Raw genomic sequence first — 23,670 nt, forward strand, 5'->3', positions numbered from 1 at the left:
ATGCAGTGTGTGCACTGTGTATGTGTGCATGCACACTGTTGTGTATGAGGTGGGTGTGTGTGCACTATCTATGTCATAGTTCATGTACTATGTGTGTCATAATGCGTGTGCACTGTGTGTGTTCACTGTGTGTGTGCACTGTGTGCACTGCGTGTGTGCATGGTGTGTTCACACACACATGTGTGCTATGTGTGTGTACTGTGTGTGTCCACTGTGTGTGTTTGCTGTGTGTGCACACATTGTGTATGTGTGCACACATAAGAGACAGAGAACTATCAGTAGAGAACATGCCCCATTTGATGGGTAGGACTATAATTAAACATGATCGGTCACAAATTCAACCCTTTCCAACCTGATGACTGAGACTAGCCAGATGAGGAGGACATTCAATGACATTCCATGATATTATGATCAGTTAATAAGTGAAGGACTCTCACATAGAGCCACTAAGAACCCTGCCCGGATATGCAGAAATCGCGTAGGGAGCATCTGAGCCGAAGGGAGTTGCTCACCTTCACACTGTCTGGCGAGGACTGCCGGAACTTGTTCTGGTAGAGCTTCAGCGTATCTGCTGTGAGGACATAGGGGTGCTGGCTGCGCATGCTCTGGAACTTCTCCAGCATCTCCGGCTGGTACTCTGCAAAGTCGAAGGCTTCCACTGGCCCAGAAGGGGTGTTGGCCACCACTGACAACCGCACCATGGGCATCTGGTTGCCACTGCAGCTGATTCTTTGCATCTGGCTGATTCTATTCAAGATGGCATCCATCTTGGACTCAAGCCCCTTCTGGGCCACAAATACATTCTGATCTCTTGAACCATCAAACCCCAGAATCACATCCAGGTTACAAGCTGAAAAGAAGAAATGAGGTGACAAGCTGTAGATGAATTCTCCCTACACAGAGACAGGACACTGTGCTCAAAACAGAATGAGCTCTCTACATAAGCTCTCAGAAGCAGTTAGATCGGTCTCCCACCAGAAAAGTTGTGGGAGCTGGTAAGAAGCAAAATTGTAGGTAATCTGAATATGTTTGCTTTAGGGCGATGTTAATCAATTTTGGTGTGATGACACCAGTTGTTTTTTAGATGCATCCCAAGTTTGTGTGTGGGGTGGGGGATTTGTTTTTTTTTGAGGCAGAGTCTCACTCTACTGCCCAGACTAGAGTGCCATGGTGTCAGCCTAGCTCACTACAGCCTCAAATTCCTGGGTTCAAGCAATCCTCCTGCCTCAGCCTCCAAATAGCTGGAACTACAGGCACCCACTACAATGCCCAGCTAATTTTTTTTTTCTATTTTTAGTAGAGGGGGTGTTGCACTCTTCCTCAAGCTGGTCTTGAACTCCTAAGCTCAAGCAATCCACCCTCCTTGACCTCCCAGAGTGCTGGGATTACAGTTGTGAGCCACCATACCTTGCCCCAAGTTTGTGCTTTAAATTAAAATCACTTGAAAAAGTAAGTACTGTTATCTCAAATAATTGATCTAATAAATCTATAACCAGATAAGAATCAATAAATCTCGGTTATTGGAGGGAATGGAGAGCAGGGGAGAAAATAAATTTTATAACAGTAAAGAAAAAAAAAAAACTCCCACTTGTATCCTGGCAAAGCATCCCATGGTGGTCTTAGGCGGGCACAGATCCTGAGCTCTGGGACCTCAGGTAGCTAATGAACTCCAACACTGACAGGAAAATCTTGAGAACATGCGCAGAAGGGGGGTTACCTTTGGAAACATCAGACACGCCAGGGCATAAGGTTTCATGCATGGCATCGTGCAAAGTTTCCAAAACTTGCTCGCTTAGTTCTGACAGCTCCTGCACATTCCCCACTCGGAATGCTGTGGCGCTGTTGGACGCAATCCTTCCAACCTCCTCGGAGTCGATGTTCCTCACACCAACTGCAAACACTTTGACCCCTTTCTGGGTGAGTGCCAAGCTCACACCCTGAGCGTCCTCCGCCGACTTTCCTCCCGTGATCACAAACGCTATCTGTGGGACGCGCTGATCCAGGCGGCTGCCTGCGTCGGGGATGAAGTGGTTGAGCCGCAGGTGCTCAAGGCCCACCCTGGTGTTGGCATGTCGTCCCCCCTTATAGACCACTTTGTTGATGGCGTCGATAATCTGCCTCTTGGTGGAAAAGTCCTTCAGGAAGAATTCATCCGTGGGGTCGGAGTTGTACTGAACCAGCCCCACTTGGATGGAGTCACCTTCTTCATAAACTGTGTCCACAATTTCAGACACAAAACGGAGCACTTCTTGGAAGCTGTCCCTCCCAAAATTGATGGAGCCATCCAGCAGGAACACAATGTCTGCTTTCTTCTTCTCTAAACATGATTAAAGTGAAAATGAGGAGAGACTGCGTTTCAATGCCCACAACAAAAATATGTAAACTGTAAATGGGAAGAATTGAAATAAAAATATTTCCTGAGAATCCATTCAGTGAAAAGCTTTACTCTAATCCATGCCTCTGTGATCCTGAATTCACAGATCACAAAGATTATGCTGAAAACAAAAAGACACATTGCAAATCACCTAAACAAAGAGGAAAGGAATCTTGAAACCAGGGGGACAGATAATCCATGCAAAGTGGATTATGCCAGGAATTCAGCAGGGACCTGGATTTGACAGTCTGTGACCTCAGGTGTTTTAGGAAATGACACTGAATTCTTTCTGTTTAAAATAAAATATATTACTCAGAAATAAAAACAAATCAGGAGGAATCACATTACCAGACTTCAGGCTATACTGTAAATCTATAGTGATCAAAACAGCATGGTACTGGCACAAAAACAGAGTGGTAGATTTATGGAACAGAATAGAGAACCAAGAGATGAACCCAGCTACTTATCATCATTTGATCTTTGATAAGCCTATCAAAAATATTCAGTGGGGGAAAGACTCCCTATTTAACGAATGGTGCTGGGTAAACTGGCTGGCAACCTGTAGAAGACTGAAACTGGACTCCTACATTTCACCATTAAAAATTGATTCTCACTGGATAAAAGATTTAAACTTAAGACATGAAACTATAAAAATACTAGAAGAGATTGCAGGGAAAACACTTGAAGAAATTGGCCTGGCAGAATACTTTATGCAGAGGACCCCCTGGGGTAATTGAAGCAACACCAAAAATACATTACTGGGATCTGATCAAACTAAAAAGCTCTTGCACAGCCAAGAGCACAGTAAGTAAAGCAAACAGACAACCTTCACAGTGGGAGAAGATTTTTGCCAGTTATGCTTCCAACAAAAGTCTGATAACTAGAATCCACAGAGAACTCAAACTAATCAATAAGAAAAGAAAACATTTTTTTTCTTTTTTTTTCCATTCCTGAGATGCTTTACTAAGAATAATATTTTTAGTACTACTAGAAAACCAATTTATAATCACTCACACTTTCATATGACAGATGAACCACAACCATAGCCCAGGATGAAGGAAGGAAGGGAGGGGGGATGGGAAGGGAGGGGGGTGGTTCGATAGAGGGAGGGTTAATGGTGGGACTTCACCTATGGAGCATATTGCAAGGGTACAAGGCAAATTTATCAAGTATTGAACACAAATGTCTCAACACTGTGATTAATGAGGTGAAAGCTATATTAATTAGTAGGATGTAAGCACTCCAATTTGTACAAATAATCTACACATTGAATCCCACAAAGGCAAAAAAAAAAAAAAAAAGAAAATTCCCTGTTCTCTCCCATAGTTCCTCATTCTCTTCAATCCTTCTTCCTCGCGCACAATTGTAAATTCTCTCAACAATTGTTTATTACAGCAAGCAACTAAGAATTTTGTGATTACACTTTTAAATATGTGTTTCTCTTTCCCACCTGTGAATTTTCTGAAGATGGAAATGTATATTAAGCTTTCAAAAAAAAAAAGAAAAGAACAAATAATCCATTTAGATGTGGACAAGAGACATGAACAGAAACTTCTCTGAAGAAGACAAGCACATGGCCTACAAACACATGAAAAAATGCTCATCATCTTCAATCATCAGAGAAATGAAAATCAAAACCACTTTGAGATATCATTTAACTCCAGTAAGAGTAGCCCACATCACAAAATCCCAAAACTACAGATGTTGGCTTAGATGCAGAGAGAAGGGAACACTTGTACACTGCAGGTGGGAATGCAAGCTAATATAACCTTTTCGGAAAAAAATTTGGAGAACACTCAAGGAACTAAAAGCAGACCTACCATTCGATCCTGCAATTCCTCTACTAGGTAGATACCCAGATGATTAAAAATCATTTTACAACAAAGACATTTGCACCAGAATGTTTATTGTAGCCCAATTCATAACTGCCAAGCCACAGAAGCAGCCCAAGTGCCCATCAACCCATGAATGAATTAAAAAATTGTGGTGTATGTACACCATGGAATACTATGCAGTCATTAAAAAGATGGAGACTTCATATCTTTTATGTTTACCTGGATGGAGCTGGAACATATTCTTCTTAGTAAAGTATCTCAAGAATGGGGAAAAAAGTATCCATTGTACTCAATACTACTATGAAATCAATATATAATCACCTACACATTCAGATGAATGGCAAAACATAACTATAGTCCAGAAAGTAGAAAGGAAGAGGAGGGAGAGGGGAGGGGAGGGAGGAGAGGAGAGGAGGGAGGGTATTGAGGGAACCTCACCTAATGTGCGTGATGCAATGGTACATTTCAAAACTATTAAGGAAAGAATATAATTGTGATGGATGTGTTAATCAGTTTAATGTAAGCATTTCACAATGTACATCAAATCAGTACACTGAACCCCATAAATGCATCAATGTACACGGTTATGATTTATAAATAAAAAAAATAAAAGATGGTGTCCAGAAGTGGAGAGAGATTTGTTAGGGGCAGGTCAAGGAAGCACTGGGAGAAACGGGAAGGAAGTTGGGAAGGGACCCCATTAACCTTCGGAGGATGGTCTGAGAGCTTTGCGGGAGATTGCTCATAAGCAGTGGTGTGGGGGGTAATTTCTTTATTAAAATCAAGCAGGCAAGGCTGGAGGGGAAACGAGAGACAGCGTGAGAGGTGTGAGATATGCCACAGCCAGCCCTGAGGGAGGCAAAGAAAGAGGGGACAGGAGTGCAGACCCCGGGCAAGCCGACTCTGATGGCTCTGTGGATGTCTGCATGGCCATCACCTGGGGAGCTGCCAGGAAAGCTGAGGGTTTGTGGGGAGAGGCTGCGGCATTCTTGGCAGCCCCACAGGTAAGGACCAAGAACATGGGGTGGGAGCTGTAGGGGGACCATTTTAGGATCTCCATGGAGGTGCTCCTGATGGTCACGCCAGTCCCAGGAAGAAGAGGTATCTGGATCATGGTGGGCACCCTGTCACTGGGCTGACATCAAAGTCACGTTCAGTAGGGCATGGACTGACTGATTTCAAGGATGCTCTCCTTGAGTTTGTGGCCCCTCAAAGCACCTTCACAAAGCCTTTCTTTGGAGTGACAGCCTGAGGAATGAGAGAAGGTCTATGATCCTATGCTTTCTGGAGTGCATTTCCCTCCATAATTTCAACCTACTTGTTTTCCTAGTATTTAAATTCTAATATGATCTGCAGAAGAAACCTTGACAGAAGAAAATTACTAAAGTGAATGTTCATTACCTTTTCAATTCAACAACAATTGATGGCACACTCCATAGTCATGGGGCACACAGCTCATACCTGGCCTGGAAGGAGGCAGGTCCACAGGTGGTGCAGGAGTGACTCCGGAGGGCCCAAACGCACTCAAGACCCTCTCATCCATGCTGGGAAGCTCTCGGAACTCCCGCACTGTGAAGACCAGTCGAGGGTCATTGGTGATGGTCTGAAGCTCCGTTCTGTCGCTATTTCGGGCTCCTACCCCTAAACTCGCAATCCCGGAGGAGCGTATCACCTGCGCAAACCTGGAAACATCATCCTGGGACTTTCCACCCAGGACCAGGACCAGGTGTTGGGGCACCCCATCTTCTATCCGGCTCCCAGCAGACTTGACAAAGAGATTTCTTGCCACAAACTCCAGAGCTTTCCCAGTGTTCAACGGAGACCCCCCTCTGAACCTCAGGCGTCGTAAGGCTTCTAGCACGGGGGCCTGGGATTTGTAAGTCTTCAGGTAGAATTCTGGGAAGACGTCATTGCTGAACTGCACCACCCCAATTCTCACTTTATTGGGCCCGATGTTGAGTCTTCTAACAATCCTGCTAACAAAATCTCGAATATATGCGATGCCCTCAGGTCTCACGCCATCAGAGCTATCGATCAGAAAGACGATGTCCGCAGCGTCACTCTCAACATCTGCAGACAAAAAAAAGAGAAGTTCAGCAGATAACTAGCCCTCTGCCAGCTCTGTCTCTGTTTCTGTTTCTGAAATTGAGATCACATTGCATCATAATATTATCTGACCTTGAAATCATATCCCAATGCACATAGGTTGATTGCATCTTAGGTTTTTGAAAATTAACCATTAAAAATTGGAACTTTGTCACCGAAACAATTTCTACAACTTTTTCTTTCTGAGTTTACTCTAATTTTAGCTGTATGGTCTGGGTTGCCACTAATTTGTGAATATAGGCAGCATTTAGAAATTAATCCTGGACTACCCTAATCTAAAGTGGAATCACAAACCGTTACTGCCAGAAGAGACAGATGTCCCTGGGGCCAACATCTTTACTGTGTGAGAAGAAAGAGCTATCTCAGGTCCAAGGTCCTCACCCTGTCCAAAGCCACCCCTTAGGGAGTGGGAGCCCTGAGGATCCCAACTCCATCCCATGTCCTGTCCTGGCTGGACCCACGGGAGTAGGGAGTGTTTAGAGCAATTCTAAGACCACACGTCTCATGCACACGCCCCACGTATCAGCCTCCTTCTATTTCTTTTTGCTCTAACATTTATGCAGAGTTTTTATTTCCACCATCATTTCTCCCATTTTCTTCTCATGAGCCCATTTTTAATTATAAATTTAATTAAGGTCCTGGGGACAAGGAGCCAGATTTTCCCGTCAGAGTTTTATGTCCTCCTCAAATGCCATTTTATTAAACTAACAAGCTGCCGCTCCCAGTTTCAACCTGCCTTTGGCCTCCTACTCTCCTGGGTGGTTTACAGGGTGCACACCTGAGAAGGACAGTCAGCCCCCAGGGGGGCAGAAGCCGCCCAGCACATACAACCCCCCGGGTTCTCCTGTTGGGCATCAGTGATTTCACACATCACTAACATCAGACAAGGTTACTCTTTGGGAAGACAGAGAGGAACCCACTTTGTGACCATGTCTGAACACAAACAGAAGAAAAACACAAAGGCGGGCACCCTCCCTGCCCCCCATCGTGGCCCACAGGAGTGAGTGCCTCTTCGCCTGTCTTCACCACAGCCTTCCTCCCTCCAGATAAGATTTATTAAGAGAGCCCATCAGAGGACTACCCCCCTTCCTCACAACATCCCATCCTTAAGGCTTCCACAAAGTGACCTGCTGCTAGCTCAAGCCTCCAGGCCTTTGCAGCACCCTCTCCCCAAGACACCCATGGTTCACGGGGGTGTGCAGTGCCCTCTCCCTGAGACGCACTGTGGTTCATGAGGGTGTGCAGCGCCCTCTTCCCGGGAAGCCCCGTGGTTCACGGGGGTGTGCAGCGCCCTCTCCCCCGACGCCCTGTGGTTCACAGGGGTGTGCAGCACCCTCTCCCCAAGACGCCCCCTGGTTCACGGGGGTGTGCAGCTCCTGCTCCAAACTTGGTCAGCAGCCTCTGGCTGGCAGGCATGGGCAACGGAAAGGTCCAAGAGCACCACCCTTACTTAGTTTCATTATCCTGAGTACCAGCCCTGGAGGCTGTTTTTTAAATATCAAAAATACTCTGGGGAAAACAGTCATCCCCAACCCCACAGAGCTCACCTGGGGGCGGGTAGCGCGTGCTGGCCAGGATCTGCTGGATCTGCTGGGAGGTGAGCGTGGCGATGGGGGTCAGCAGCTTCTGCTCCAGGCTGGGCAGCTCCCGGAAGGTGCTTACCGAGAACACGTACTCGGGACTCAGGGCAATCTTCACCAGCTCCTCCTGGTCGGCGTTCCTGCCCACCGTGAATGGCGCCACGCCGAACTGCTTGAGCTCCACGGCAGGGCTGTCCACCTCATCATCAGACTTCCCAGAGGAGACAAGGACCAGGAACTGCGGGACGCCCTCCTCGATCCGGCTGCCCAGCGGCCGCTTGAAGATGTTCCTGGACACGTACTCCAGGGCGCTGCCCACGTTGACCTGCCTCCCGCCCTGGGGCCGCAGCCTCTGCAGTGCGTTCTGCACCTCATCCTTGCTAGAGTGGGCGTTCAGCAGAAACTCCACCTTGGGGTCCTCGCTGAACTGGATGACTGCCACCCGGGTGGTGTCAAAGCCCACGTCCAGGTAGTCAACCAACCTCTCAATGAGGGTGCGAATGTACTGAAACTCAGGCGCGGCACTCTGGGACCCATCGATGAGAAAAACCACGTCCTTCTTACTGCTGACATCTGTGAACCAAACAAATGCCATCGTGGGTATCACCTTTACAGCACCAAATTCTTTTGTTTTTGTTTTTTTCATTAAAGAGAGAGAATCTCACTCTGTCATCAAGACTGGACTATATTAGCATGATCAGAGCTCATAAATTCCTGGGCTCGAGTGATCCTCCAGCCTCAGCCTCCTGAGTAGCTGGGACCATGGGTGCATGTCATCATCTCCAGCTAATTTTTTTTTTTTTTGCAGAGACAGGGTCTTGCTATGTTGCCCAGGCTGGCCTTCAACTCTTGGACTCAAGAAATCCTCCTGCCTTGCAGGGATTGAGGCCTGAGCCACTGCACCCAGATAGCACCAAATTATTAGCATTGAGGAGCCACTTCCTTATTTGTCTTGGAGTTAAAGGTCCCAACACCAACTACCATAGTTGAAATTTCAGGCCCAGGAGGGAGTGGTGGGCATTTCAGGGTCTACACGCAAGAGAGGAGCAGAGGATGAGGGAGAACAAACCCGAGGAAGGCAGAGCCCAAAGGGAGGACAGGCTGCAGGAGGGAGGGATCTGACTGCATAGATGCTGCTCACGGGCCAAGTGAGACGGCGGCTGAGAATCAGCCACCAGCTTCGCCAGGAGGAGCGACCTGACAAGGGCACTTTTAGGGCGGGGCAGGATGAAGGGAAGATTAGGGCCAGTTCCAAGAAGACGAGAGGAGAGGAACTGTCACCGAGGAGGTGGAGACGCGTCAACCAGAAGCAGCAGGCATGAGAGACTCAGGGCAGAGCCCGAGGAGCTTCTGGGAGTCGGCCTCCAGTCTGCTCGCACATTCTTGGTGAAAGCGACCAGCTGAGGGAGGAAGGGCGTGGAAGCAGCTGGGGTTAGGGGTAGGAAGAGGGCAGAAAATGGCCATCTGAAGGGCCGGTGAGCGAGGGGATGAGAGGCCATGTGGTCCTGGAGACATCCCTCTCTCAGTAAGGGAAGAGCTGTGTGCACACCGTGGAGACATTGCCCAAGTGCACCCAGTGGCCCTGGGCTTGGGGGCATGGCCATGAAGGGCTCCTGCAGCTAGACACGTTTTGGAAATGCTGTGGCCCTCCTTGTATTGGGAACACACAGATAGCATCAGTCAAGGGAGTGAAAACCTCTTTCACTTCGTTTACCCCAAATTATCAAACACCTCAGAACACCCAAAGGAGACCCGAGGGGCACACTGCTGTCTCCCCTGGGTGCCTCCCGGAGAGCCCCTTTCAGTGTCACTGCCAAAGGTCACCATGTCCTGCTGTGGCTTTTCTTTCCTTCCTTGCTGCCCTTCCCGTGAGGCCAAGAAGGAACAAGCTTGCACAGGCCTCCTTCAAAAAGTGACCTGCCCCGACCCACATGCCAGGAGAGCAGCTGCAGGATGGATGCATCTCAGCCCCCCTCCTTCCCAGAAGCCAGGGTCCCCGGCCTACAAATGGAGAGTGGGGCTGTGGCCATACCCCCCTCCTGACCATGGGAGGCTGCTGCCAGAGTACCAGCCTGCTAGGCACAGAGATGAACAGGTGTCAGCAGAGAGCCCCTCCTTTGGACATCTGGACAGAAGCCTCCCCACAGTTATGGAAACTGAACTCCATGCCCAGCATGTGCTTCTCAAGGACAGTTTAATTTGTCCCAAAATGTGAATCTTAGCATCCTCCCACCATTTCCACCCTTCATGGCCACGAGAAGCGCACGGCACCTAACTGTCCTGTGTGGCTCTAGCTTCCACACCACGGGGCAGGGGAAGCAAAACTGAGAACACTTTGTAGCCCACAGTCCAGACAAGTAGCCCAGATGGTGACAAGGGGAAAGGGTCCCAAGAACTCCTCACCTGGGCCTGAGGGTGGCAGCAACACCGGCTGCAGCCTGCTTAGCTCTTGGCGGGTGAGCTGGGTCACCCTCTCGGAGATGACCTGCTGGACAGTCCCCAGATGACGGAAGGTGGGGATGGCCACCGCGAAGTCCGGGATGAACGAGATGGTCTGCATCTCTGAGATGTCAGCGTTCCCGATGCCGATGCCAATGGGCACCGCCCCACGCCTCTTCACGACCATAGAAGGGCCCCTCACATCGTCCCCAGAGCGGTCGGCCGTGAGGACGATCAGCAGCTGGGGCACACCCTCCACCATCCTGCTTCCTGCAGAACTGACCAGGATGTTCCTCAGGACAAAGTCCAGCGCAGCTCCGGTGTTGGGGTTCGGCCCTCCCAGCAGGTTGAGCCCGCGGATGGCACTGACCACGCCCTGCTGGTCCATGTACGAATTCAGGTAGAACTCGGGCCTGGTGCGGTCACTGTACTGCACCACGGCCACACGCACCCTGTCCGGGCCCACGTCCAGGCTCTCCACCACTCTCTGGACAAACTCCTTCATCAGGGGGAAGCCACTGCTGATGCCGTCAGAGCCGTCCATCAGAAACACCACATCCTTTTCACCTGAAACTGGGAGAAGGACACCCAATGACTGTCACTCCACACCCTGGTTGGGGACTGCCCAAGGACACCCGCTTCCAAATCCCAGAACTGGAGGAAAGGGCTCTGCAGATGTGGTAAAGTTAAGGACTTGGGGGTGGGGAGATGAGCCCGGGTCACTGGGGTGGGCCCAACATCATCAATACCAGCACCTTTCTAAGGAGGGTGAGAGAGCCAGAGCTAGAGCCAGGTCAGAAAGAGGGCAGTGAGGAGAGGGCTGCTGGCACTTGGGACAGAGAATGCGCCATGGCTAAAGGAACAAAGGCAGCCTCGGGGCTGGAGAAGGCTGGCAGGGATGCCCCCTGGAGCCTGCAGAGGAGCAAGCCTCTGACCCTGTGACTGGAGCCCACTGAACTTGTTTCGGATTTCTGGCCTCCGGAACTGTCAAATAGTAATTTTTCGGTCATTTTTTATCCACTACGGTTTCGGTGATTTGTTATAGTAGGAACAGGAAGTGAACATTCTGGTGTCTAGAGGCCTTTTACATTAGGACTCCTCCATGCTTGAAGAGCACTGTTAGCTTTCAAAGGTTCACTGAAGGAAACAATGGTGGGGGGGGAGATAAGGCAGCAAAGCCTGCAGCACCACGCGCTTTTCATAAATGGGAGGCGTGAAGTGATTTGCTGCAAGTCACACATGGATCGAGGGAAGAACACAGGGACACCCACTTCTGAACTCCGGATGTCCGAGTTACTATCAAAGTCAACAGCAACAAGGCCAATCATCAATGTAGATGCTCCAGAGTCTCAGTTTTTAATCAAAGGGAAAATATGTGAAATTGAGTACTGTTGACACTGCATTTGTATCTCCAATGACATGTGGCCAAACATCACGGAGTATAGATCAGCCATTGGGAATTTTAAAGCAGCCTTCACAACAGGAACTTCTCTGACCCGTCTACTGCGTTTATCCTTAATGAGCGTAGTGAATGAATTACAACACAGACACCCCCTGTTACAATTACAACACAGACACCACACACACACACACACACCGCCGCAAGGCGCTGGTGACCAAGAGGCTGAAGAGCATCCGGCTGCGGTTAACCACATTACATGGCTTAATTATGCATGAAGTAAGAACTGTTTCTTCAAAAAGGATTTTAACCCCTGATGTCTAAATCTTCATAATGTACCTTACTGTGAAACATTCTGATGCTCTTAAAAATTATCACCCTGATTCTCCTGTTTTGCCCCAGAGAGCAGCCAGAGAGACTCAAGGCAAGGGAAGAACATTCCTATTCCAGTGCTCCTGCTGAGACCACCTATTAATTTTCCAGCTCCCTGTAACCCCGGAGGCCTTCCCTCTGAGGACCAGGAGCAGCAACCCACCCACCCCCACCCAACACGCAGGGCTGGAGAACCGAGCTGCGGAAGCCACCCCATGTCTGCAGTGTACCTGGCGCCGGGGCCCCATTTTGCACCGACTTCAGGAGGTTCACTATCTGAGGCTGAAGGTCCCCGATCTTGGGAAGGGACTCCGCGGCGAGGATGAAGGCCGGGGACAGCACTATCTGCTCCAGCTCAGCTGGGTCCGCATTCTTGGCTTGGAAGATGAAGGGCACCACCCCACTTTGCTTCAGGTTCCCTGCCGGGCCCTCCACACGGTCCGACGACTTGCCAGCCACCAGCAGTACCAGCAGCTGCAGCACCCCGTCCTCGACGCGGCTGCCCGCCGACTTGACGAAGAGGTACCTCTGCGCGTAGTCCAGGGCATAGCCCAGGTTGAGGGCTTTTCCCGTCTTGATCTTCATCCTCTTCACCAGATTCAGGATCTCGGGCTTACTCTGGTGTTCGTCGAAGCGCGACTCCACCCTGACGTCGTCGCTGTACTGAGCCACCGCCACACGCGTCCCATCCGGCTTCACGTCCAACTCCTCGATGATCTTGTAGAGAAAGTCACGGACAGTAGGGAACTGGCGCAGGAGATTGGCCGAGCCATCAAAAAGAAACAAGATGTCCCGCCTGCTCTCTGCAAGGAAAGCAGGTGAGGACACAGTGAGGGATGAGACCGCAGCCCAGCGCAGCCTGCACTGGATAGTGGGATTCGCAAACCTCATCTGAGGATCACTGTACCAGCGAGAGAGAAGCCCCGGGCCACTGGTCAGGAAAACGTCCTATGTCAAAACAGGGCATATCTGCAAAGGCAGAGAACTACTGTACCAGCATGTCCAACCTGGTGAGTTGGGGAAGAGCCCCCATACGTCCTCTGCTCACATCGGGTAGCGATCACCCCAGGAGCACACACAGCTGTTAAAAATGTGGTCCTTATTGTACTCTTGGTAAAAAAATTAGTCTCTGGTGGCAAAAACTGATGTGGATTAGCCACCTGCGGATAACCAGGCCGCCACAAATCTGCTCTAACTGAATTATCTTTTCACAAAGTTTGTAGTTATGGATCAAGACCCACAACAGTGTGTATCACTGCTGCGTGGGTCAGGCTCGGCCAGCAATCTCCCATCTGCTGTAATCAGACAGCGGGAAACACAGACGGCAGCCTATATGGGGCCATATCGTGTAATATGAATACTATTTTCACTTCAGACAGTTCTTAGTATTTTGATTAGGTTTCATTTGGCTTGGTCTTGCCACCCATCCGTGTGATGTCCACAGGATGACAGATCTAATACCTCCATCTCTTTCCACCACCATAATCTGCAACAACAGCAATAACCTGGACTCCCTTGGGAATCCATTCTACCATTGCTGAAAGATGCAACCTTAGGATTTGCACTGCAGAATCCTCATAGGAATTAGGAAGGAAGAAAAGCTTCTGAAGAAAGAGTGAGATAAAACATTCATAAGCTGAATGTTCTAGAACTCTGGTCAGTGAACACCCTTTAAACAGACCCCCAAAACTTGCTGGTACAGTGCCTCCAGTCCCCATTCACAGTCCTCCAACTAAAGCAAGCTCAGCTGTCCTTCCACAGCTCACAACACTCTCAAGTTTGGATTGGCCAACTACCCACCAGCGGGTGCCTGAGGAAGGGAAGGGAGTGAGTTCCCACGTGGTAGGGAAGGTTTACCTGGCTGGGCGAGTGGAACTTCCTCCACACCTCCACTAACATACGTAGTTAATGGCTGAATCAGCTGCTGAGGCAAAGCTGGCAGGGAGCTGAAATCGTCCATGAGATACACCAGGCTCGGGTTAAAAGCAATCTGCTCAAGCTCTGCCTTATTCGCCTGGCTAGCACCCACACAAAAGGTCAGCACGCCTGCACGCGCCAGGGCATTGGCAGCTTGCAAATACGAGTCCTGTGACTGCCCGGCGGTGAGCAGGAGCAGAAGCTGCGGCACCTGCTCACGGATCCTGCTGCCGCCAGCTTCAGTGAAGTGGTTGGCATGAACATAGCTTAGGGCCGAGCCAGTGTTCAGGCCCGAACCTCCCTGAAGCTGCAACTGCCTCAGGTGAGCAAGCAGTTCTGACTTAGTCTGGTATGTGTTTAGGGAGAACTCCGTGACCGGAGCATCACTAAATTGCACTAAACCAACACGAATATTGTCATTTCCAACATTGAGGCTATTAACTAGGTTCATTACAAAGTCGCGCACATAATGGAAATTGGTTTTTCCAACGTTGACCGATCCATCCAAAAGAAAGATGATATCCCTTTTGTTTGCGTGAACTGCAGTGAAGCACAGAAAACAAAGTGAGACAAACACAACCATGAAGGGTTTCATCATGTGTGCCCACAACAGGTGCACACATGCCAACACTTAGAACACAGAGAATGTCAGCATGGCAAAGAATTCCCATCTCACAAAATATGGCAGATGGCTGCATATTTTCCTCCAGTGATGGCTGGTATTTGTGAGGCATATTGATAGCCAAGTTTACAAAGCAAGTCGGCTCACAGAGAGATAAAGTGCCAAAGTTAGAATGTTAGCAACCCCCCACCCCAAGTTATTGGAATAGAGCATTCCTTCCCTGGAATAAATTCTACATGGGTGCTCGGCCTTTCTGCATCACCCGTCTCTGTGCCCAAGGTCACAGCCAGGTTTATGTGTGCACAGCTGTGTCTTCTGGGGCTTCCCATTCACAGCTTAGAAGCAGTTAGCCCACATTAGCCTGAGAACATGAGTTCCTGAGGGCTTAAAAAAGTAACAAAAGTAAGCTGTTCTCATCTTGAAGTCTTCTTCAGACCTCCCGTTTGTCATTCTTTACTGGCACGCGTCTGTTGGGGTGACACATCCTTGCTGGACAGTCATCCAGCAAGGCACCGAGGGAATCCCCCACAGGGAGATGACAGGATCCTGGGTCCTCAGTGAAATACAAAGAGACTATTCGCTAGGCTCAGCCAAAAATATACACATGAAGAACAAAAAGTGTAATTCTCACATTAGAGTATTCTCCCAACATATTCAGCACATGCCTTTAAAAATGCACTTCCCATTTCTCCCCAATGCTTCCCTTTGATTTAGACCTCATGACTAACTTTACTTTATGTTTATCAAGTTGAACGTTAGCTATAAAAGTATGGCTTGAAGGTTTTGTTAAAAATTTTGAAAGGAGAGAGAGGCTTTCAGACAACTAGAGAGTCTGGAGAGAGCGCAAACATCCATGCAACACAGGTCATGCGTGAGCAGCCTGCAGCGGCCACGTCTGCAGGGCGGGAAAGCCTGATGCTGTGATACTCATCTTCTCTCCATTAAGGATGGTGGACTGTGTGGAGTCAATTCAAAAGACCTTAATAACGTCTTGAAAAATAACTTTTCACTGACAACAGTCATATTAAACGAGGGATCTGAAGAACCACTGGGTTTGATCACACCCAGCCATTCAAAATACTTTATCCTTGAGGGAAATCCCCTCCAGAGAGAGGAGAGAGGGGTTAAAAGCTGGGAAACTGTGTCCCGATGGGGTTGGGCAGGGATGTTAAGGAGGCTGTCAGCCTGGGACAGGAAGGAGCCAGACCACATCTTAGTGGTGAGGAGAATCACCAGTGGGGACAGAAGAGGACAGGGACCTGACAGGAACTGGAACTGAGACGTGACCTCCTTGGCCAGAAGCTTCAAAGACAGATGTCTTTGTGGTCCTTCGGTTTAAGTTATACTGTTCTTATCGCATGAAATTTGATGATATGACATTTTGAACCAAGTGAGTCTCAACCCAGGGCAAAAGGAAGCCTGAAATAAAGCTCATTTGTTGCTGTTGTTTCATCATTTAACAATCGTCTCCTAGCTAAACACAAATAACATTTCATTTTGTGTTTTTCTCAAAAGTCTTCCCTGGAGACCCCCAGCCTGTGTCTGGGGTCATTACCACCATACCTGCTGTGGTTCCTGAGAGGGTCCTGAGAGGCGCCAGGACACCGGGAAGAAGGCCTTGCAATGGGACAGCGCGGAACTCAGCAGGGGTGAACACCAGGGTGTCATCAAAAGCAATCTCTTCCAGCTCAGCCCGGTCAGCAGCCTTGCTCCCGATGGCAAAGGACATGATGTTGCTTCTCTTCAGCTCCTGGGCAGGCTGGCTGACTTCATCTAAGGACTTACCACCTGTGATCAGCACCAAAAGCTTAGGAACCCCCTCAGCAGCCCGGTAGCCAGCTGAGACTGTGAACAGGTTGTTCCTAACGAAGTCCAGAGCAGAGCCCGTGTACAGGGCCTGGCCATCCATGGGCTTCATTCCCCGCAGAGCAGCTACGATGTCCCTCTTGTTTGGGTAGCTACTGAAATAAAACTCAGGCCTTACGGTGTCTGCATACTGGGCCACTGCCACCTGGATAAGATCCTGTCCGATCTCCAGCCTCTGGATGACTTTGATGATGAAGTCTCGGATGGCATTGAAGTTGGCCAGTCCCAGAGCAGATGTGCCATCCACCAGGAAGACAATGTCCCTCTTGTTCACTTCAATAACTGTAGGTGGCAACATTAGAAGGTAAGTAGATGCCCTCACCAACTGCCTCCAACAGAGCCTCTCTACAAAGCTAACTCTGTTTTAAGGATCTCTTGTTTGCTCTGGCCATGGTGACAGCAGGGGCACCCCAAGAGGAATTTGTCGTAACACACACATTAGTTACACTTGCCTCCTCCCTCCTGGAGGAAGGCCGGCTCCCCTCCCACCCTGCCTACTCTTCCTACTTTTTACAAAGTAGTTGCACACAAGCAAATTTAGTCTTAATAGACACCTGCTAAGCATGCTGTCGCTAAATTCAGTAAGTTCTTTTTTGCCCTAAATAAATAACCTGTTCAGAATGAAGCCCTCCATTGAGTAATAAAGACTCCACCAGTCTCTGCTTAAAGAGCCTTCACTTCACAATCTTAATTTCTACAACACACATCACCAAGTGTGAAAATCTGAAAGAGAAAACACATCCCCATTCTCTTCAGTTCTATGTTTGTTTTTCAGCAAAAAAAAAAAAAAATACTTAAAATAAAACTTACGAAGAGAAAATTAGCATCACAGCCACAAGGGTCTTAAAAGCTTTTCCTGTAGGAGACCTGTGTTATAAAGGTCCCAAGGACAGACCACAAAGCAAAAGCTCCCAGGTCACTGTCTCACAGCACCTATGACCTGCTGTCCGGCTATTAAATGTGTAGGTAGCCACCCATGTCTCAAGAGCAGTGAGCCTTATTAGAGCTTGGTACCTAACCCAGACACCTGCCAGAGCTTCCAAGACCTAGAAGGACATGAGTGATCACCCTGCGGGGGAATGCCTGCAAAGGAGCCCTCCGTTGCTCTGAACCATCAGAAAGCTCGCACAGCAAGATAATTTTCTTACTCTGGACAAGGGAAAGAGGCTTGGAGTAAAGCTATGGAAGAACTTTCTAAGAACTAGAGCCACCTCCCATAACAAATTTTCAGGTATAGTTTATTCATTGTTTGAACTGGAGGCTGGGAGTATGATGCCTGGTATCAGAAACACTGGTGTGTCCCTTAAAAAACAATTTTAGGACAGCGACATCTCATTCATATACCTGCAGCACCAAGAGGAGGTTTACATTCTAGCAGATGGGTGACACTTTCTGCACCAACATCTCTATACAATAACACAGTTACCTCATCATTTCACCTTTTCTCAAATGTCATGGTCAGTGTAGTGAATGTCCATGCTGGACTTTCCTTCCATTCTTTAATTTAAAACTTGTATCTCTCTGGGCTACCCCTTTGGTTTGGTTTAAAATATCTTTGCAGATAAATGTGAATATGGAGATGTCGATGCCATTAGACATCCCTTACACCGTTAGAGGGAGTACACATAAGCACACGCGTGTACATAGTCTGTACAGACTGCGCTGTGTCTGTCACGCTTCTTGCCCCCACACCAAGGGGCCCAGACTGTGATGTGACTCTTTATGAGCACAAACAATGGCACAGCACGTGAGGCAGGAGTTCAATGGCACATTTGTTCCCTCCCACATTTTAACACCTCCTGCCACGGCATCACTATAAATTCAACCAATGGGCCAGAGGAGGGCCTGACGTACACATCTGATGGAACCTAGGTAAAAAGTCACTGACATTTGATTTTTATCTAAAGTATCAAGTCATACACCCAGAACCATACACAGCCAAATGAAATCAGCACTAAAGGTATCACACGGCCCAGGTAATAATTAAATTCTGGCATTTGCGTCATGGTTCTGCCCTAGTTGCCTGCCCTTTGCACATTCATGTGATTCCTCGTCTGTGAGAGGTAGGGGCTGTAGCACGGATACCCCCATCCAGTTACAAAAATCTCATGTTTCTCCCTGATGCCTCTTCTGGGAGCACGTCATGGAAGCCCTGGGGTGTCCTCTGCCTGGGTGAAACACCATCCCAAACAGAGCTGCCTTTGCTCTTTCACAGGGTTCTTCTGGGCCTGGGTAGGTTGCCTGGCTGGGAGGTGAACTTGAAGGTCCCACTGACCTTCAACCCTTGCCCCCTCTGACTGACAACTGCGCTTCCCAATCTGCTTCCCGGCAGCCCTCGCCAGCTCAGGAGCTGGGGTGCGTCTTCTCTATTCAATGCTGTTTCCAAATAAACTCTGGAATGTGCAAATCCTTGTCTCCCTTCCCTGGAGTCTTCTTCTTGGCCACCCCACTCTCACCATTCCTTGGAGACTTGCTCTCCTGATCCCTTCTCCAATAAGCCTGTCCCTCTGAGCCACACCTGGCCTCTTAGTCCTTACGTGCCACCTCTGACATCTCACAGATGCCACCCGCAGCGGTCTTCCTCCCTTCCAGCCACCCCCAGACCCCTTTGCTGGCCCTGCCCCCTCCCCACTCTCAAAGCCCCTTCAGGTAACTTCCCCATGTCACCACCCATCTTCACGGGGTCTGGGGGAAGCTCTCGGTGCCCTGGTCCCTGCCCTCCCTCAGACCCCACTGATAAAACCTCTGTCTGCTCCTCTCTCTTCTCTCTGTGTCCCCCACATAAATGGATGTTACCTGAGAAAGCCTCAGACCAAGACAGCCCTCGGGAGCCCCCAGTCCAGTCCAGCCTGCCACCCTGCCGCTCCCGCCACACCCACCCAGAGCGACTACTCTGTCACTTTGCTCTCTGCGCAGTCCTCCTCCACTGCCACACCAGGGTCTCCCTCCTGGAGAGAAGCCTGACAGGACACCCTCCACCCGCGCCGCCGCGTGCCACATCTGCCCACCAGCCTGCTCACCGTGTCCTCTCCCAGCTGCTGTCCCTTCTTCTCTGCCCCATCCCCAGCTGCTCCTGGCTCCCTCTCACTCGGCTTCCTGGGACCGCTCTCCCCATCCTCTCACCCTCCACACTCTGCGTCCTCAATCCCTGATGGCTCCTCCTCAAATCCATCCCACTGCCTTCCTCTCTTCATCCGCTTCTTCCCCTCTCCAGTCACCCTGCCGAATGCCTCCCCCTCTGACCTCCCTGGGAGGAACACGCACGTGGTAGACTCCCTGTGCCTCACGGCCGCTCCTGCTTAACATGCCCACGGTACAGCTGCTTGCCCCTCCACAGCTGCTGGTCCACTCTCCCCGCCCACACAGCTTTCTGGCTCCGCCCTCCACAGCTGCTGGTCCACTCTCCCCGCCCACACAGCTTTCTGGCTCCGCCCCTCCACAGCTGCTGGTCCACTCTCCCCGCCCACACAGCTTTCTGGCTCCGCCCCTCCACAGCTGCTGGTCCACTCTCCCCGCTCACACAGCTTTCTGGCTCCGCCCTCCACAGCTGCTGGTCCACTCTCCCCGCCCACACAGCTTTCTGGCCCCGCCCCTCCACCTGCTGCTGGTCCAGTCTCACCGCCCACACGGCTTTCTGGCTCCGCCTCTAAACCTGCTGCTGGTCCAGGCTGCCCGCCCACCACAAAGCTGCTGGCTCCAACCCTGCACCTGCTGCTGGCCCAAGCTCCCCGCCCACTGTACAGCCACTGGCTCCGCCCCTGCATCTATCGCTGGTCTAGGCTCCTGAGCCCTGTGCTCAAGCCTTGCTGCCTGTGGGGATCCTAGGACAAGGCCAAAGTCTTTGAGGTTGCAGGGCCGCCTTCCTGCTGCTCCCGGTGCCTGGAACCTTCTTCCCTGGCTCCTCGCTGGCTCCTCTCCTTCCATCCTGCACTGCTCGGACGGACCTTCCCTGGTCACCCCAACTAAAGTTCGCTTCCCACGTTCTTTTTCCCCATTTAGTTATTGATTTTTGAGACAGGCTTTATCTAACTCTGTCGTCCCATCTGGAGTGCGGTGACGATATTGTAGCTCACTGTAGCCTTGGACTCGCGCGCTCAAGGGACCCCCCCCCACCTCATTCATTCTCTTCAGTAGCTGGGAATACGTGTGGGCGTCCCCATACCTGGCGCCTGGTCTCTCTGTCACAGCCCTGTTTAGTGGCCTCATGTACCACTGTGGGGACGGATGTCTTCTTTGATCATTGGTTTATAGGTTTAATCTCTTTCCCACTGCACTACAGCAAACCAGAAGCCACATGTGTCTCACCTGCCTGCACTGTGTCTCCCGTGCTCGGCAAGTGTCTGGCCTATACCAGACAGTCAGAATATTTGTCAAAAACAATTCGATCGTTAATATTAAAGATGATGCTTGTAATCAAGGAATTAAGACTCTAGTTAGCTGGGGAGAATCTGGAATGAGGGCCCTATGCTACCCATTTTAATTAAAAATTGAAACGTGTTGTCTTCACTAGGTGCAATACTTTCGGCATAAATGCAAGAAATCAGAGCCCAGAGACGTTGCATGACCTGCCTGGGACCGCATAGCAAATCCACATAAGATCCAGGATAGAAGACCAGGTTTCCCATCTACAGATGTGGTGCTTCCTTGATGTTTACAAAACATAGGGAAATTGTTTGCTTCCAAAAGTGTGTAAGCCCAGAGAAACACAGCAGGTTGCAAATCTTCACTCGACAGCTCCATGAAGGAGGTGAGCCTGAGCAGCCCCGAGCACCGGTGGACAGGGCTCTGTGTTCATTTTGCACTGTGCACTTCCCCTCAGAACATTCCCTTCAAGGTCGGACCTCCCTAGCGGCTCACCAGAAGGATTTCCATCTGTTCTGCGGTCCCATCAGGTGAGAGGGAAAGCTGGAAAACTATATAAGGAGAAACACAAGCCTCCCTTCTGACTTAGGTAAGTAAATTCTAGAAAGAGAATTCCCTAGAAAGTAATGTTCACAGACACTTTCCAATGTCCAGTTTAAGTAAAGATGTCAAAGTCCTGAGCTTTTTGCCAAAAACTTTCATTACAATAAAAGCCCTGCTTTAAAATCACTGGTGCAAGTCTGAGCTGGCTCAGTGTGAGCCTTGTAGCCTTTGTAAGGAACTCGGTGCTACATCACCTTTACTTGTAAGCAACTCCATGAATTAGTGATCAGAAAGGCACTGGGGACCAGAGGTCAGTGCCGTATGTGAGTAGATAACAGTGTTGTTAATTAAGAATTTAAGATGCTCCACTATTAATTTTATACAATGGCATATTGCCCCAAAAGGTTTATTTGTGAATTGCCAACACTCCTTTCTCAAAGGAAAACCTACCTGATTCAATAGAGACAGCAATATTTATCACAAAGTTTATTTTACAGACCCAGCCACGCAGCCTTTCCTTAGAAAGTCAGCAAGTAAGAGCTGTGAGGATATGTTATTCTACACAAGAAAATGTAAATGATTGGTAGCAGGTGATAACCAGGGTCTTAGATGAGCCTCATTATTCATTCTCCAATTGTCATTGAGTTCGTGCTCTGGAAGGATGGTGAAGAGCAAGGTCTGACATTCAAGGGCTAATCTGGAGCACCCCAGTGTGTAGGCAACACTGGGAAGTGAACTGGGTGCTCCTGGAAACCATTTGGGGCCACTGTGTCCCTAATTTACTAAATGACATCCTTTTGGCTGGACCTAGGTCTTGAAATTAATACAACGAGAAAAGTGACTGATGTCTCAGAAAACAGTTCATCAGGTAAAGGAACTTGTGTGTTTCTTAAATACATATTTGTTAAATGACTTGGTTGGTTGGTTTTAGCAGTTTTTAAATTACTTCAACTGGCTATTGATCAGAGGCTTTCCACTACAGTATATGCTATAATCTCGCCACTCAAAAGAATCACTCCTAAACTTAAACACAGGGCAAAATATTTCATACATATCCATCAAGTGAGTGGTCTGTTATTTCTTACCTTCAGAAGGCTCACCCCCCAATATCCAAGCACAATGGGACCTTGGGGGACACCCTCCCTCCTTTGCTGCTTAAGAAGCTCTACCTAGGAGTACACTTCTAACGTGCAGACTATCATGGGTCCACGCCACTGTCCCAGAGTAGTTCTCTCAGAATTGCAATGAGCCCTGCAAATCCATTTTTAAGATGACTGGTTTATAAATGGATAATACATCGATGTTTACTAATCTCATCGTAACAGGTTTGTGAAATTAGCTTTAAAGGGGCACTTTCTCGACAACTCATACTTGAAGCAGTGTTTTCCACTCACTCATCCACCATTAGTTTTTCCAAATACTGCAAACACTACACACATCACAGCCAGGAGCTGGCTTCTCAGGGCAGGAGGGGCTGCAGGTACTTACAGGTTCTCCCGAGGAAGATCATTCTGGTGCCCACCTCACTTCTATGAAAACCAAGACACAAAACACCCCACTCCCACACAGATGGCAAGAAGAGCATACGTACCTTGTGTGACAATGGTTGGCGGTTGCAAGACAATGTGCCTTTGGGCCACGCCAACAAGGTACGGCAGTAATTGCTCCTGGAGGTCCCCAAAGCTACGGAATTCCGGGACAGTAAACACCAAGTTGTCATCGGTAGCTATGTGCTGCAGTTCTGCCCTGGAGGCGGCCTGGGCTCCGAGGCCGAATGAAAACACGCTAGCCTGCTTCAGTGCCACCACCCCGTCTCGGATCTCATCACTAGAGGGTACAGCACTGATGAGGACCAGCACCTGGGGAACCCCTTGCTCTGCTCGGCTGCCCCCTGCCCGGGTAAAGTGCTTCTCCACCACGAAATCGAGGGCCAGGCCGATATTGGCCAGCTCCCCACCAGCAAACTGGAGGGCTTTCACTGCATCTAGCACCTGAGCCTTGGTGGAGTAGGTGTCCAAGGAGAACATGGTTCTGGGCACATCGCTATACTGGACCACCCCCACTCGGATCTGCTGAGCTCCAACTGAGAGTCTCTCAAGGAGATTTACAAGGAAGTCGCGAATGACTCCGAAATGGACACTTCCGGTGTTGTTTGATCCGTCAATAAGGAAAATAATGTCAGCAGAGTCTTGTGCTTTAAAAGAAAGAAATGCAAAAAACGTGAAAGCATTAGAACAAGTGACCACATGCATTAC

General features: G+C 49.4%; 1 protein-coding gene across 3 annotated transcripts in view; it reads right to left on the reverse strand.

Moving 5' to 3' along the window:
* COL6A3 (collagen type VI alpha 3 chain) overlaps positions 1-23,670 on the reverse strand; it is a 93,649-nt gene that overhangs the window by 41,828 nt on the left and 28,151 nt on the right. Inside the window, exons 5-13 of one of the 3 annotated variants that reach the window (XM_053597048.1) lie at positions 23,007-23,609; positions 16,208-16,792; positions 13,963-14,562; positions 12,336-12,908; positions 10,299-10,907; positions 7,863-8,468; positions 5,671-6,279; positions 1,718-2,317; positions 513-850 (exon numbers count right to left, since the gene is read on the reverse strand). In XM_053597048.1, coding sequence (XP_053453023.1) covers positions 513-850; positions 1,718-2,317; positions 5,671-6,279; positions 7,863-8,468; positions 10,299-10,907; positions 12,336-12,908; positions 13,963-14,562; positions 16,208-16,792; positions 23,007-23,609 — 5,123 coding nt within the window. The remainder of the gene's footprint in view (positions 1-512; positions 851-1,717; positions 2,318-5,670; positions 6,280-7,862; positions 8,469-10,298; positions 10,908-12,335; positions 12,909-13,962; positions 14,563-16,207; positions 16,793-23,006; positions 23,610-23,670) is intronic. The other 2 variants (XM_053597046.1, XM_053597047.1) reach the window with 2 other exon arrangements.

The sequence above is a fragment of the Nycticebus coucang genome, chromosome 7 (assembly GCF_027406575.1).
Source record: "Nycticebus coucang isolate mNycCou1 chromosome 7, mNycCou1.pri, whole genome shotgun sequence".
Lineage (NCBI taxonomy): Eukaryota > Metazoa > Chordata > Mammalia > Primates > Lorisidae > Nycticebus > Nycticebus coucang.